General features: G+C 36.2%; 1 protein-coding gene across 1 annotated transcript; it reads left to right on the top strand.

The window, feature by feature from the left end:
* Nucleotides 1–18: 18 nt before the first annotated feature.
* LOC125216429 (uncharacterized) lies at nucleotides 19–2,858 on the top strand. The gene is made up of 2 exons (XM_048118139.2): nucleotides 19–187; nucleotides 2,050–2,858. Exon 2 carries the CDS (start codon nucleotides 2,050–2,052, stop codon nucleotides 2,797–2,799), a length of 750 nt encoding a protein of 249 aa, XP_047974096.1. The 5' UTR covers nucleotides 19–187; the 3' UTR covers nucleotides 2,800–2,858.
* The last annotated feature ends 13,705 nt before the right edge of the window (nucleotides 2,859–16,563 follow it).

The raw sequence follows: 16,563 nt of genomic DNA, 5'->3' as shown, positions 1-16,563 counted from the left end.
TAAATAAGTCATTATACAAACAATTAATGATCCTGAACCCTTATACCTAAATAATCGATCAAAAATCCAAATCCAAATACTTAGATTTAAGAGCACAGGTGACAGATGTTCAAGCATATCAAATATAGCTCTTATCATCCAATTCTCTTCATTGAAGAAGGCTGACACTTCAACACTAGCAACTCAGGTAATCTATTTTTTTTTTCTTTTTTAATTTATTAAGAAAACTATTGATTGAATCGGTTATTTGCGGATCGATTTGTTTTGGCGTAGCTCTAAAAGTGAATCGCATATTGATATTATTACTTCGCATATGTTTTTTAAAACTTTTTAAAATCTCGGGAGTGACTCTCGTTTCTTCTCTTATACTCCCTCCATTTCATAGTAATGGAGGCGTTTCTTTTCGGCACAGAGATTAAGAAAAATTGTGATAGGTGAGTTAAGTAAATGGAGATTAAAGTGAAAAATATAAAAAGGTAGAGAGATGAAGAGAGAAAAAAGTAAGAGAGAGTAAAGTAGTGTGGAAAAAAGTGTTGACTTTTGCTAAAAAGGGAAATGACTGTATTACTATAGAACGTACCAAAATAAAAAAATAACGCTACTACTATGGAACAGAGGAAGTAGCATGTTTTTGGCGGGTAGTCTCTACCGTTATATCCATATAATATACATATTTTTGAATATAAGTAAATGTTTAATTAGAAAAGTTTGTACAAATACTTGAATAATAATACCTATTTTCGGGTTATATCAAAACCATTGATTTCAATTAATTAATGTCCAATATAAATAACTGAACCTATGCATATCTATCATCTGCAGCAGAAAAATTCGTTGCCTGAAAATTATAAGTAGGAATTAGGATCATCATTTTCAACTTATTTGGAATTAGGGAATACAACGGATTTTATTTCTACACACGTACACGTCAAAGCATGTCCCTCAAATTCAGGAGAACTTAGTCAAAAAAAATTATGCCTGTATTTATTAGTAAAAGTTAGTTAGTTGCCTAATTAATTGAAATAAATGGGTCATAGATGGTTGTTTAAAATATACTACTACGATTAGATTGAAATTTCATATTCAGCCATCTTATCCGAGTCCAATAAGAAGTAATTAACCAGCAAATATTTTATTTTTATGCTGCCCAAACACGCCTGCTGCCATGAAACCTTGTTACCCACTTATTATTAATAATATTATAATATCATTATTATGAGTAAAAATTATCCAAATAGTTTATACTATAATTTTATTGACATTTTATACGTATGTTGTGGGGAAAAACATAGATGCGGAGTATCAAATCTATCGCATAATTTTCGGTATACGTGATTCTTGGTACAATATGATAGTATGTATTTTATTGAGAGAGTTCGCTACGGTGCTATGAATTTTCCGACGCTGCGGCATACCAAAATTTAAGTTTACACTGTCGTAAATAAACCAACATTAATATATAAAGTAAAACGGAATAAACCATAAATTCCTAATACCAATTATATATATATAATATATATTGGAGTAGGTTTGTGTTAAAATGACAACACCTCTTAAAGTGACACCGTGACACATAAAACGCTACACAGTAATCTATAGATTGCTGTATAGCGTGTTGGATATTGCTGGCCGAGAAAAAATTGTTGTATACAGTGTTGTATATTGCTGGCCGAGATTTTAACACTTGAGCATTTTTTCTATTGCCACATGGCAGCTTATTATTCGTCCACGTGTACAAATGATTGGCTAGGAATGGTGGTATGGTGTTATTTTAAGAGGTGTTGTCATTTTAACGCACTCCTATTGGAGTATTATATAACTATGTATCGGTATCGTGGTTATACTGTACAAAAATCCAATATGCTATGAAATTCCTGTACACCAAAAAGGCGGTACAATATTGACCATGTTAAAAATTTTAGTAAGGTAAATGTATAATTTTACTCATACCGAATATTCGGTCCAATATACAGTATGACACTATCGGTACAGTATATTATACCGATCCACTCCTACATATAAGCTTACCATGAATTTTATGTAAATTAGATGTACCACAATTGCAACATGTCGATTGTGAGAAGCAGCTATCACAACTGCTACGACCACTATGAGTTAAAAGAATACAACAAGCTATTCAAATGCGACGGCTGCAAGATGAAAGGCTTCGGACCGCGATACCACTGCACTGCATGTGGTTGCGAGCTTCACAAAGAGTGCAGACACCCAAAACCCACCATTTACCACGAATACTTCGGGGGCTCCACTTTCACATTCCGCCACCAACCCTACACCAGACTTGTCAGCCATAACCGTCAAGAATTCTCTAAATGTTGCGACGCTTGTGGCAAGGACATATGCGGCTTCAGCTACCGTTGCGAGGAAAATGACAAAGACATGCACCCTTGTTGTGCCAACCTTAAGGAGAAGCTGCTCATCGACAACACCATTTTCGATCTTCAGTCCCAGGTTTCCTCCAAGTGCATCCGGTGCAAGAAGAAGAAGATTACCGATGGAGCAAGAGACGTACGAGGCTGGTCGTATGTCTCAACATGCGCTAAGTACCATTTCCATGTGTATTGCATGGTTGAATTGGTGCACGATGCATGCATGAGGTATGGTGAGGTTGGGCCGGGAACTGGTGAGCTTGCTAGATCTAGCAGAGGCAGGGGGAGTCGTGCTGAAAAGATGCTTCGGATGATCAAATCGGTCGTCAAAATCATTTTGGCGGCTCTTTTGGGAGATCCTACCATGCTTATATCCAATGTTATTGTCGACTTGGTGTCGCGTGGTTTCTAGGACTATTTACCAATATGTATTTTGTGTTGTTTGAAATAATTATCCAAGACTTTCAGATTTGGAGGCTTCTCTTGTTATTCCAAACTATTTTGTTTGTACAATTGTGTGAACTTTAATGAACAATTATCATTTTGTTTTATACAAACTTTAAATAGAAGCCATATATATGTAGAGATTATCTTAAGTATTGCACGTGTTGCATACATCAAGCGTTTGTGTTATTATAATTTTTTTGTTAAGAATTGTAAAATGATGGGTAGTTTGGTAATGATTGGTTGTCGGCATACTGGTGTGAAGTGTGGATTATCATTTTTTTATCTTGCTAACTAAACAACACTACTAATTTTTCTTGTTATTATCTTAAAGCTTTTCTTTTCTTTACATTTTACAATATTTTATTATCCCTACTAAACATAAGTTATCTCTTTTTTGAACAAAATATTTTCTTCTAGAAGTCGAACAATAGTATTTAAGGAGGACATATCAAGCAAAGAGTGACATTCCGTCATAAACCTCAAGTTTGTTGCTTCTCCCTATATCAAGCAATAAAGTGAAATGTTCAGAAGTTTATACTGTTGGCTTGCTGTTTTAAATATGGCAACTTGAAAAGGAGATGTTGTAAGAAATGGTGTCACTAATGTTACTTTTACGGTTAAGAAACTTGCACCACTCTGTTTAGTTTTTTAAAAATTTCTTCATCAGTTCGTCCACAGTTCCTTCCTAACTAGTATCCAAAATTAAGTCATTTCTCATAGATTAGAGAAGAGAAAAGAAAATGTTGTAAATAAAATGCTAGATTAAAGAAACAACTTTAGTGCTTGTTTATGAGAGTGACAAATATGGGCATTACCAAGTAGAAGGAAAGTCGACAGCAAGAACAAGTTATAACTAGAAAAGGCAAAACAACTTCATAGTTTCTTGGACAACATCACATACATACAAGTCGAGCATATCCATATCCGACATGTGCCTCTTAAACTCATCCAAGAGAGGCAAGCCATGGACATTTCGTAAAGCAGCTATTGCATATTTGATCTGTGGAATTGTAGATTTTATCAAAGACTATGTCATTCATCATAGGATCTCTGTACCTAATCATATCAAAATATACTATTCAGAAATTGATCATGATCAGCATCTCATTCCTCTTTAATACAATATATTGATGAATATAATATAATCTTAATATAATCCACATATTTTATTTCTAGTGTGTGTTACCATTTTATTAGAAAAATTAAGTGTGCATTAACACCTATTTACCTATTACACCTATACGTATCTGAATATATCTATACATACCTATGCGTATCTTTAATCAGTATGTATCATACGTTCATCTGAATTGAATTGAATTGGAGTTAAGAACAGGGTTAGGGTTTTTTTTGATTTTGGTTTCAAGTTTAAAACTCTTCTGAAACCAAATAGAGAGAGATGTCAGATCAAAAACTGACGCGTATCGCCATAGTGATCTCAGACAAGTGCAAGTCTAAGAAATGTCGTCAAGAGTGGAAAAAGAGTTTCCCTGTTGTGAAACAGGTAAAACTCCTCTATTCCATTTCCAATTCCAATTCCAGTTCATGCATACGGTCTTCTTTTACTTAATTATACTAAATGACACCGCTTCTATTTTTATTAGTTTATTTTGTAAGTTTTTTTTTTAATCTAAATTGGGATTTTGAGCACTGGGTGGTGATTGCATTTGATAATTTGACATGTTTAATCTCAAGTATTACTTGCTCATAAGATCATGAGGCATGTTTGTTTGAGAATAATAAAATTACTACTAATGTGCAAAACACATAATGAAATCTATGCTTCCTAGTGAAGTGATGTCCATTTTGCGGTTCTTATGGGAGATAAAGACATACGCTGGTGCTTTGTATTCGTAGAACTGGGTGGCACTCTTTAGTTCAATCAATCATCATGAGTGTGGCGTGACTTAGTCTTACCATTGAACCCATTATGTGTTAATAATATAAGCAATAACTGAATTTCTTGCTCCTGCTTCAAATACAAAATTATTATCTATAGTCTTTCAGGAATTTTGTTTCTCAAACTTAGATACGTTATATATTGATTCACTAATAATCCCATCATGTGGAAATTTTCATCTATTTAAGTAAATAAATGGCTAATACCATATGGGTATTTTTTCTACAAGTTGGGAGCCCAAACCCAACAAATCTCCTCCCTCACAACTGTGTGGAGGATCAGGTCATTCCGCCGAGGGAACAACAAACTTCAAACCTACATCTTGGAAAATCTTGGTCATCATTTGACCAAACACATAATGGTCATAGCTAATCTTCGTGTAGCCTTGTTGCCTCAATACAAATTCACATTTCTTGTACCAGTGTCTTCCAAAATTGTCAAGACAATGTTGTATACTTATCATTGGTTGCCATTGTTGTAGCTATGTATGTGCATTTTCATATACTCCTTTCGTTTTTTCTTATGAGTTAACACTTTTATGAAATTAAAGAATTTCTAAAATAAATTGAGATGAAAAAATTGAGAAAAAGAAAAATAAGAGTGACTGAATGTTTGTTTTTGTAAAAGACAAATGACGGAACATCTAAAAAAGAATACAACACAACTTAATTGGGACGGAAGAAACATTTACTATAAATATTAAGTAACTCGCATTGCACTAAATCATTTGACTCATTGTTGATTATAAATTACAGTAACATATAAAAATGAATAGATAGTACTAGTAGTATATTGATAGGCATAATATAATCTTTAATTTGTAAGATTTTATTTAATACTTTCTCCGTCTCAAAATAGGAATCACATTTGATGTGTGCACGTGTTTTAAGAAGGGTAAAATGTAGTGGGTTGGAAAACTTAGTGGAATATGTGGTTCATTTTTTTATTGGTATTATAATAAAATGTGAGTGAAGTTAGTTGGTGGAAAGTGAGAGCGAAAAGAGAAATAAGATAAAATGTGACTCTTGTTGTGGGACGGAGAGAGTATTATGATATGTATTTAATACAAGATGAATGATATGCTACATACCTTGTGAGCACCACTCTCGTTTGACACACGTTTAGTGTTGTTCAATTCGATTTATATATTTTGTTTGATTTTAATACATTCAAAAAGTATTATTAAAATTTTTTATTTCACAAAATTTATAAAAATCAAAGCTTGATTTGTTATTTCATTAATTTATTTAAAATATAGAGAAAACGAGCAAATTGAGCATTGATTTTATGAATTTAAAAATTTTCAATAACATTTTTTGATGTATTAGAATCAAACTAAATATATAAATCGGAATAAACAACATTGAACGTGAGTCAAACGAGAGCGTTGCTCACAAAAAGGTATGTAGCATATGATTCCTCTTTGTTACAATATATTGATTGATATAATATAATCTTAATATAATCCATAGATTTTATTTTCTTGTATGTGTTACTGTTTATTAGGAAAATTAATTGTGCATTAACACCTATTTATCTATTACACCTATACATAGGGGTGGGTCGATACGATATATCGTATCGAAAACGTTGTATCGTGTATCGTATCGAAAATATCGATATGAAAGAATTTCATATCGTTATCGTATCGAAAGTTTCGATATATCGAACTTTCGATATAAAAAAATTTCATATCGTTATTGTATCGATATTTCGATATATCGTACCGAAATTCGATATATCGTTAAATATCGATATAATATCGAAATTTTCGACATATATCGATATATATCGAAAATAAAATATCGATATATATCGAAAATATCGATATATCAAAAATTTTCGATAGATATCGTAGTTTCGATATAAAACGATATATCGCGATATAAGGAAATTCATATCGTTATCGTATCGAAAACTTACGATACGATATCGTATCGTATCGAAAATTACGATATATCGAAAATTCGATAATTTTTCGATATTTTTCAATACGATACGAGCGATATATCATTTTTTCGGTATTTTTCCCCAGCCCTACCTATACATATTTGTATATATATATACATACTTTTGTGTATCTGTAATCTGTATGTATCATACACTCATCTGAATTGAACTGGGGTTAAGGTTAGGGTTTTTCTTGATTTCAGTTTCAAGTTTAAATCTTCTCTGAAACAATATAGTGAGAGATGTCGGATCAGAAACTGACGCATATCGCCATAGTGAGCTTCAACAAGTGCAAGCCTAAGAAATGTCGTCAGGAGTGAAAAAAGAATTGTCTTGTTGTGAAACAGGTAAAACCCATCGGTTCCAATTCCAATTACAATTCATGTATACAATCTTCTTTTTCTTTTTTTTTATAACTTAACTACTATATGAAGGAGGAAATTACAAATGATGTCAAGAGGGCTCGAACTCGGCACTTCATACATTGATGTCTAAGCTCCCTCGCAACTAATAAACATGCCACCGATTCTATTTTTATTAGTTTAATTTTTAAGTTTTTTTTTTATCTAAATTGAGATTTTGAGTGATAGGTGTTGATTGATGCACTATTTTTTAGCACTATAAATACCTGCAAGTATACAGAGTATGAATAGTATAGCTAAAGGCCAGTATCGGGATATCGAACACGGGGAATATAATTGCAACTGGCTATCATGTACTAAGCGTTATATACTATCTAGAGAAACAAGAGTTTTGGATTTAAAATAAATAATGCAAATAAATAAAGTAAAACAACAAAAGTAAAGAAGATAGAATTAGGCAAATAGAGGAATTTCAAGGATAATGATTTCACTAACTCTTTAGTTATTCTAATTAGTTCTACGTTCATCCGACTCAAGTTTTACCATGATTTCTCCCTATCATGCATCAATACTCATGTCACAATTATTGTATGAACATATAAGATAAACCTATCAAAGCTATCACCGATCAAAGATTGACAATAATCAAGGTAACGGCCAATTAGTCGAACAAAAGTTCAAGAAAAATCAAGTGGATACGAGTTCTGAACATTAAACATAAAAAGAATTACATAAAAGTCAAATACTATCAAACCTCAAAATTCTATTGTTTAGCAATCTATAGACAGATGAACTAAAACAATAATTAAAGTACGAGATATGAAATAAACAAAAAAAACCCAAAGATGAATCTTGAAGTCTTCATGCTCCTCTTGTCTTGCTTCAATCTCCAAGAATGATGGAAGAATTAGGTTAAAGAGTGGAGAGGGAGGAGCCTTGGAGGATCCCCTTTTGGGGGCTATGGAAGGGTGAATTCTATGAATTAGGTTATGGGGTATATATAGGCTTGAGAGAGATTTAAATATGGTAAAAGTCTCCTCTAAGCAAGAGGAAATATGGAATTTTCGTTCCCCATAGTAGAAGGAAAAGATTTGGCTTCACAAGGTAATATCTTCTTTCCTTCTTTGAATTTCCGCCTAATTCTGCACTTGAGAGTTTTGCGCAACTTTGGTAGAACAGCCATAACTTTCTTTACAGAACTTCGATTGAGGTGATCTTGGCACCAACGCGAAACTCTTTTGAAGACGAAGAGAATGACATGTAGAACTCCCTGATCTAACTTCAGGATCGCCGGAAAATTGAGTTTATATATAGCTGTCGTGCGTCGCGTTTCTGTGGCGGGCCGCCGCACCTTGGCCGGCGGTCGCCGCGCGTCAATTAGAAGCTTCTGACTCCTTGTGGCGGTCGCCACGCACTTCCCGGCGGTCGTCGGGCATGTCTTTGTCAATCCCTAAGCGCCGGAGGCCACTGGACTCTACCTGAAACTCTAGATTTCCAACTTTCGCGTTTTGACTCCCTTTTTAGGCTCAAATATGCACATTTCTCACAAAACATGTCAAAATACCAAAATAGATAAAATATGCAAATAATGGACATGTAATGCAATTTTGACATTAAAAACGGATCAAATAATGATCTTAAAACCGTGCAAAATCCGAGCGTATCATTGATTGCATTTGATAATTTGGCATGTTTAATCTCAAGTATTAGTTGCTCATAAGATCATGAGGCATGTTTGTTTGAGAATAATAAAATTACTACTAATGTGTATAACTCATAATGAAATCTAAGATTTATAGTGGAGTGATGTCCCATTTGCGTTCTTATAGGAGATGTAGGCATGCACTGGTGCTTTGTATTCGGAAAACTGGGTGGCACTCTTTAGTTCAATCAATCGTCTTGAGTGTAGCGTGGCTTAGTCTTACCATTGAACTTATTTTGTGTTAATAATATCAGCAATAACTGAATTTCTTGTTCCTGCTTCAAACACGTTCGGATTTTGCACTGTTTTAAGGCTATTATTTGATCCGTTTTTTATGTCAAAGTTACTCTACATGTCCATTATTTGCATATTTTATCTATTTTGGTATTTTGACGTGTTTTGTGAGAAATGTGCGTATTTGAGCCGAAAAAGGGAATCAAAACGCAAAGTCTGGAATTCTGGAGTTCAGACGGCGACCGCCACAAGTTGTACGGCGACCGTCGGCGCCCAGCGGTCAGAGCTATGTAGCGGCCCGCCTCAGAAATTTACACTTGGAAAAGAGTCTCGCCCGGCGACCGCCGGAAGTCATGCGGCGGTCCGCCGCCGAAGGAACAGAGACTCTGGATTGCAATGCGGCGACCGCCGACCAAGGTGCGGCGGCCCGCAGCGGCGAATCCGACCAGACCTAGATCTGCTCCAAGATTTACCATATTTTGAATATCTTTTCCTTCTACAATGAGGATTAACTTTCCCCTATAAATAAGACATCAAGCTTCATCAAATTAGAGCTTCTTTTTGCAACATAAATTCACAGAGATTAAAAGCTAGAGTACGTCTTTGTGCAAGGAGTTGAAAAAAGATTTCAAGAGCATCAAGAACGACAGAGATCCAACCTGCGTGTTTTATTTCCTTTAGTTTTATGTTCAAACTGCTTCCCTTCAATCTATGTGTTTAGCTTATTTCACTATGTGTAACTAAACTCATAGGATTCTAGGGATGTGTTAGTAACGACTTTGGTTATAAAATTCCAGTTTTCTATTTAATATCCGTTTTGTTTTTACTTTGTTTCTTCCCTAAGTAATTCTGATGCTGCATGATTGAGTGACACAATCTTGCATGATTTAATATAACTTGCTTCATAACTGTGAGAGAATTCTAGCGAGTTAGATCCACTTAGTAGACGTTACAGTTAGCTTCCCTCAAAACGACACTGTTAATTGAGAGTGAGGACTTTTCAAGGGTATTAGGAACTTTATGGAGTTACGTGTTAGGATTGACAACCCTAATCTTGTAATCAACGTTTGCATCGCATGAGCATAAGCTAGCTGACTCGTCCTATCAAAGTAATAACTGTGCTAGGGTGTTATAGTTTGGAATTTGTATAACCATAACTATGAACGCACATCCCTGGGATTCCCTTATCTCTATATTTTATCTCCGTGATTTATTTGCAATCAGTTGTTATTTGATTTCTATTGTTTTCTATTTTCAAAAGTTTTCAAAATCTTTCGTTTCTCCAGATAGTAATTGAGTTTTAGTAGAAGATAGACAGTCTGTATTTGTTTTCCTCGTGTTCGATATCCGGTACTGACCTTTAGCTATACTATATATACTATGTATACTTGCAGGTTTATTTAGTGCTAAAAAATAGTGCATCAAGTTTTTGGCGCCGTTGCCGGGGAAGACAATTCACTTTGAAGTGATATCTTTAAACGAACAATTTTACTACTTTGAATTTTAATTACTTTCTGTTTTTATTTTTAGTTTCAATTCATTTTTGTTATCGATTCTTGCAGGTTAAAGTAAAAAATGATCAGGATCAATGGGTGACAAAACAGACTGAACCGGGTTATAAAGGTACGTATTCTACGTGATTCTACCTATTAGTGCAGCTCCAAAATTAATAAACTTTGTAACATAATAAAAATCTTTAATTCAATCTATGCATATTTATTTTGTTATTGAGATAGAAAAAACAACACTATTTTTTTCGAGAACCTCTTTTCCCTTAAACCCATCGATTTTATAAATGAATCATTCTTCAACATATTTAATAACACTATATGAGTATAAAAACAAGCATGAATTGTTCTACTTATTTTTTTACCTAAAAATAGTTAAACCAAATGGTCTTCATCTTAAACCCTTTTTTAAATGTTCCATCACATTAATTAATTTTATAGTTAGTGACAGAGGAAAAAGTGAATGGAAATTAGAAAAGTTGAGATGAGCAAGAACATTATGATTGCTAATTGTGGAAATAGTTGGAAGTCCTATAAGAGCATCCACAATGGCTGCGAGCGGGCCGGCTAGCCGATTCCGGGCGCTGGCCGGTCCGCTCGCCGAACCATTATGGGCGGCGAGCGCCAATTCGGCGAGAATATAGGCGAGCGCTGGCCGATTATTGGTCGCTGGCCGATGCGCTCGCCGATTGGCTCACCGGCATTGTAGGCTGGCGATCAGCAAGCAATCGGCCAGCAGCCTTTTTTTTTAATTTTCGAAACACTATATATGCGCGATTTGAATGTCATTTTCATTTGCAACGTTTGTTTTTACGAGTTTTCTCTCTCTCTGAATTTCTGTACAAGAGCAATATCGCGAAATGGAGAACAACAACGATTCTCCTTCAGCCGAGCTCTCCCGCCTCGCGCGTCTACAAACGCAGGTGGACATGCGGAAAATCATAGGTGAATGGAAGACGGCAACTGACCCTATGAAGAAGGGGCTTCTTTTTTATCTCCTCCAGAGTATGTGGGCCGCAATGGCGGCTAGCGCACGTAGCGGCGACGGCGGCGACGAGAAGTGAAGCGGGGCTCGTGTTTGGAAGCTGGAGGGTTTTTTTTTAAAATTATGTAATTTTTTTTAATGTACTTTTTTTTAATTTAAATAAAATTTTTGCACTTTCCCATATCTGTGTCGTAAATTTAATTCCGTATTTTGCGTGATTGTAATTTTTTTTTTATTTTTATATTTTTGCTGGCCTATGACTATCCTATTGCTTGTTCAGTTGTTTGTCCTGATGATGTGACAGGAGAAATTTTAGTGCTGATGATGTGGCAGAAAGAGTTTGTGGCTAACCTATGGCTAGCCTATTGCTATTGTGGATGCTCTAATGGTCTAATTAAACATTTAAACTTATGAGAATAATTAATTAAGGATATTTAAAACAGGACGGAAATACGTGGCTCACATCTAGTTAGAATATGCTCAAAATCTAATTTGGGATTCACAATGGTGGATTAAATAAAAATGAACAAACTCAATATAAAAATGATTAAATTTTTCATAATTTGAATTCTTAAATTGCATAATTGAAATACCTTAATTACATAAGTGGAATTTCTAAATTACTAAATAATCGAGATTAACGACGGGGCATTGAAGGGGCGAAGGGGAATGCTTTGGAGGGCAGAGGGTTGAGTGAGGGAAGAAGGAGAGAAAACGGAGAGAATTGCTAATTAAGGTACGAGAGAGAGAGAGAGAATGGGGTGGTGGGGACATGGTGGTGGTGAAACGTTTTTTTTTTTTAAATTTTAAATGTTTAGGATTAATTACATTTTAATTGTAATATGGGGATATCCAATCCATTAAGGCGTTGGTACTATTTTATTGCTAAAATTCTTAATTCGTTACTAGGGACGGATGAGATATATATTTCTATTTTTATTAGTGTATTCTATTCTATCTTTGTGTATATAAAAAAGAATTTTCTTAGACTTAATAAAAATGTCGATCTTAGTATCCACTTTAATTTTTATATATCAATTTGTCAAATATTATATTTTTAGATCCTTATAATGTACAAAAAATAAATATATAATTCATGTATTGTGAGATGTGGCACTTCCGACCTTTACAATTTAATACTATGAAATTAATTCGGTTTAATTTAAATTTTAAATAAAAGAGTCCACAGTTTTTATTAGATATTTATTCTTAACTATAAATGTAATTCAATTTATTTTAGGATTTTTTGAAAATTAATGATAATACCTCGGTAAATAATTTATAAAAAACATAGTTTTAAGAAATAATATCTTTACCGACGGAATTGAAAATTGTTGGTAAATTAAACTGACAAATTAATTAATAATATACTGATATAATATTATAGGAGTAGTTAATAAATAAACAACGGTCAACCAATGGACAATTTTCCCACTAAAAAGGGTAATAAATAATAATACTAGTAAGTATAGATTTGAAATAAAATTGTTTAAATTGCAGTTTAAGTACCTATATTGTGGACAAAAATAAGGTGCAAACAAAATAATTAAAAACAAAAACTACAACCACTGTACAAAATAAACACACAATGTATATAATATATATCTATCACTTTTAAATTAAGATGTTCACATCTTTGTACATCAACGACAATCGTATATCAATATAGGCAAACGTAGCCTTCTTATTCAAGTTGTATACTATGCAAACTATACTCCTATGAATACCTTATGCAAACCATAATACGTAGTTTTATGTTGATAAAGCTAATTATAAACGGTGGTACTACTACATGTACCTTATTGAAAGTAAATAATACTAGTATAGGAGTATATATCTTCTTATGCTTCGCCGGAAAGAACGTCAATTTCCACGGCGGGCGGGCTCCCAGACGCGGTTGAAATCGTCGTCATCCTTGCGCTGGTCAATGACGAATGGTGGTGGTGGTGGGGGAGGAGAGACCGCCAGGTTGTTGAAAGCAGCGGTCAGATCTGTTGGCTGTCCACCGACCGGAGGGGGGTTGGGGTTGCGGTTGCCGTTGGCGTTGGCATTGGGGTTGGTGTTATTTTGGCTCATTGTTGCCTGCTTTTGGGTTAGGAACTGACAGTGGTGGGTTTTGGATGCTCAAATCAAATGGGTAGTGAGTGTGGTAAATGGACTTTCCAAAACCTCATACTTATAGTCGATTTTATTACTTCATTTTCTTACTAAGCGCTTATGTCTCACGCTTCCTAAGAGCACTCCCAATGGAGTTCCCTTATTTCTCCCTTATTTCTCCCTAACTCCTGCCACATCAGCGCCACATCAGCATCACATTTTATCCCCAGTTTTTAGCCAACCCCTACAATGGTTTCTCCCTTATTTCTCCCTTATTTCTCCCTAACTCAACATTTCATTTTTACATCATCACTAATTTAATTGTTTTATTTTTATATATAATAAAGCTAGCTTATTTAATTTATAAAGATAAATCAAATAAATAGTAATAAAGTTCGTTGTATTAAACACGGGTACACATTACAACGAAGAAAATTAAAAAAAAAAAAAGTACACGAATGGAAATAAAAAATCAAAAAAAAAATTCAAAGAAAAAAAAATTCAAGGGCGGTGGGCGCGGTTTCTATTTGCCCACAATTCTTCGATGATATCGTGTTGTAGTGCTTGATGGGCCTCCTTCTGGTGTATGTCCATGAACGCCTGGAACCGTTCATGTTCGTTGTGCGGTACACCCTGGCGGGCGGACTCGGTTGAGACACCGTGACTCGATGATGCAACACTTGGGTCGTTGGTGACGTCGAGGACGCCTTCGTGTTCATCTTCGATGATCATGTTATGCATGATGATGCACGCATACATGATATCGGCAATATCCCCCTGGTAGAAAAAGCGCGTCGGACCCTTTACCAGTGCAAATCGCGATTGGAGCACCCCAAATGCCCTCTCCACATCCTTGCGCGCAGACTCTTGCGCTCGGGCAAAATACCTTCTTCTATCTCCGAGTGGGCATCTGATCGTCTTCAGAAACACGGGCCATTGCGGATAGATGCCGTCAGCCAGGTAGTACCCCATGTTATGCACATTGCCATTGGCCGTGAATTCGATGGAGGGGCCTAATCCGTTGATCCGCTCGTTGAAAAGGGGCGAGGAATTGAGAACATTTAGGTCGTTGTTCGACCCGGCTATACCAAAATAAGCATGCCAAATCCAAAGCCGTTGGTCGGCAACGGCTTCAAGAATGATGGTGGGATGCGTACCTTTGTAGCCGGTAGTAAACTGGCCTCGCCACGCGGTTGGGCAGTTCTTCCACTGCCAGTGCATACAGTCGATGCTGCCGAGCATCCCCGGAAAGCCGTGGGTCCTCCAGTGCCAATCCAGTAGGAACTGGCAGTCAGCTGCGTCCGGCGAGCGAAGGTAGTGCTCCCCAAATATCTCTCGCACGCCCTGACAGAAATTCTTCAGGCACTCGTTGCCAGTCGTCTCGCCGCATTGCAGATACTCATCGAACATGTCGGCGGACCCTCCATATGCCAACTGCCGGATGGCAACAGTGCATTTCTGTAGGGGCGATAGTCCGGGCTTCCCTGCTGCGTCTCGCTGGAGCCGGAACTCGGGGTAACGCGCGGACAACGCATTAACAATGCGCAGGAAGAGGGAGCGGCGCATTCTGAACCGGCGACGAAATACATCTGCCGGATAACGTGGTTCCTCCGCGAAATAATCGGCGAACAGCCGATCGTGCGCACCAGTGTGGTTGCGAGGGATGTATCGGCGCCGCCGGCGGATTGGCCGTTGGGGGGGTGGCTGCTGCATTCGAGCGATCTCGCTTTGTATGCAGCGGGAGATATAGTTGTTGATTGGGTTGTTGGCGAAACCCGCTACATCCCATCCGGTGGGAGCGGGAGGTACCTCTTCTTCGGAAGAAGAATGTGATATTTCCTCGTCGGACTGAGCACGAGACGATGAATCAGAACTCATTTAATAAAGATGGAGAGAAAAAAGATTGAAAATTTGTGTGAATGAAGTTTGTGGGTGATGAATGGAGGAAGAGGATGAAATATTTATAGGGGTGGGATAAAATAGCCGTTCGGCCAAAAAAAAAAAAAAAAATTTTAAAAATCGCCGATTATCGCCGAGCGTCGCCCACAGTGGCCGGCGATCGCTCGGCGATAATCCGGCGATAAATCGCCACTCGGCGAAGCAACGGTAACATTATCGCCGAATTATCGCCGACTTCGCCACAATGGCCGGCGATAATTCGGCGATAATCGGCGATTTATCGCCGAGAATTCGCCACCTCCATTGGGAGTGCTCTAACAATTTTAGTAACTGAGTGTTCTTATTGAGTAATAATCCATATATGGAGTGTGTGCATATAAGTAGGCTCATCTAGTAAATTTCAAACGATATCTTGATGGCCCAATCTTTTTGGCTAGCCCCATCCCCTAACACCTGAACTTAACGTCTCTCCATGCGGTTTGCATGTTTGATTGAGTATGTTAGTTGAGGTGTCTCTCAATGGAAGGGTTATTGACAATGAGGTGACCGAACAACTAGACTCACCGTTAGCATATATAGGAGAAGGAGTCCTGATAAGGGGAGCCGACCGAGTACCTTTCATCCTTATGGATTAGATCCCAAATGTCTAGGTTGGTCGAACCGCGTAGGTATTAGGTATTTTCTTTTCTTATAAATAGTGCAATCGTCATCATAATTTCTCTCTCGCACAACTAGCTAGCTAGGGTTTACCACAAAACTCTAGAATGTCCTACTTTCTTCGTGAATCGCTTGCTAGGACCGAGCTCTTCTCGTTCCCCAGCTTATTCATCTCACTCGACGCCAAATTGTTCCTATCATCTTACAATTGTTTTAAATACTACTATAAGATATCATAAATATATAGTAATAGCACATAAGAAAAAAAAAAACAGAAAAAAGAAGATAGTATACAAAATTAAATGAAAAATTAAAACTATTAAAAGCCAAAGGATACAGCCCACATAAACAGCTAGCCCTATAATAGTTAATATGAAACATGCAACTAAAAGTAAAAGGTTACATCAATTGTTAAAATAAAAAAGATACAGTACA

Source organism: Salvia hispanica, chromosome 3 (genome assembly GCF_029641045.1).
Source record: "Salvia hispanica isolate PSC_SH4W2 chromosome 3, Shi_PSC_v1, whole genome shotgun sequence".
Lineage (NCBI taxonomy): Eukaryota > Viridiplantae > Streptophyta > Magnoliopsida > Lamiales > Lamiaceae > Salvia > Salvia hispanica.
The sequence above is the reverse complement of the archived record's forward strand: the minus strand, read 5'-3'. Positions and strand labels throughout refer to the sequence as shown.

Coding starts and splice junctions, on each gene's coding strand:
- LOC125216429 (XM_048118139.2), top strand. CDS start 2,050: ATGTACCACAATTGCAACATGTCGATTGTGAGAAGCAGCTATCACAAC.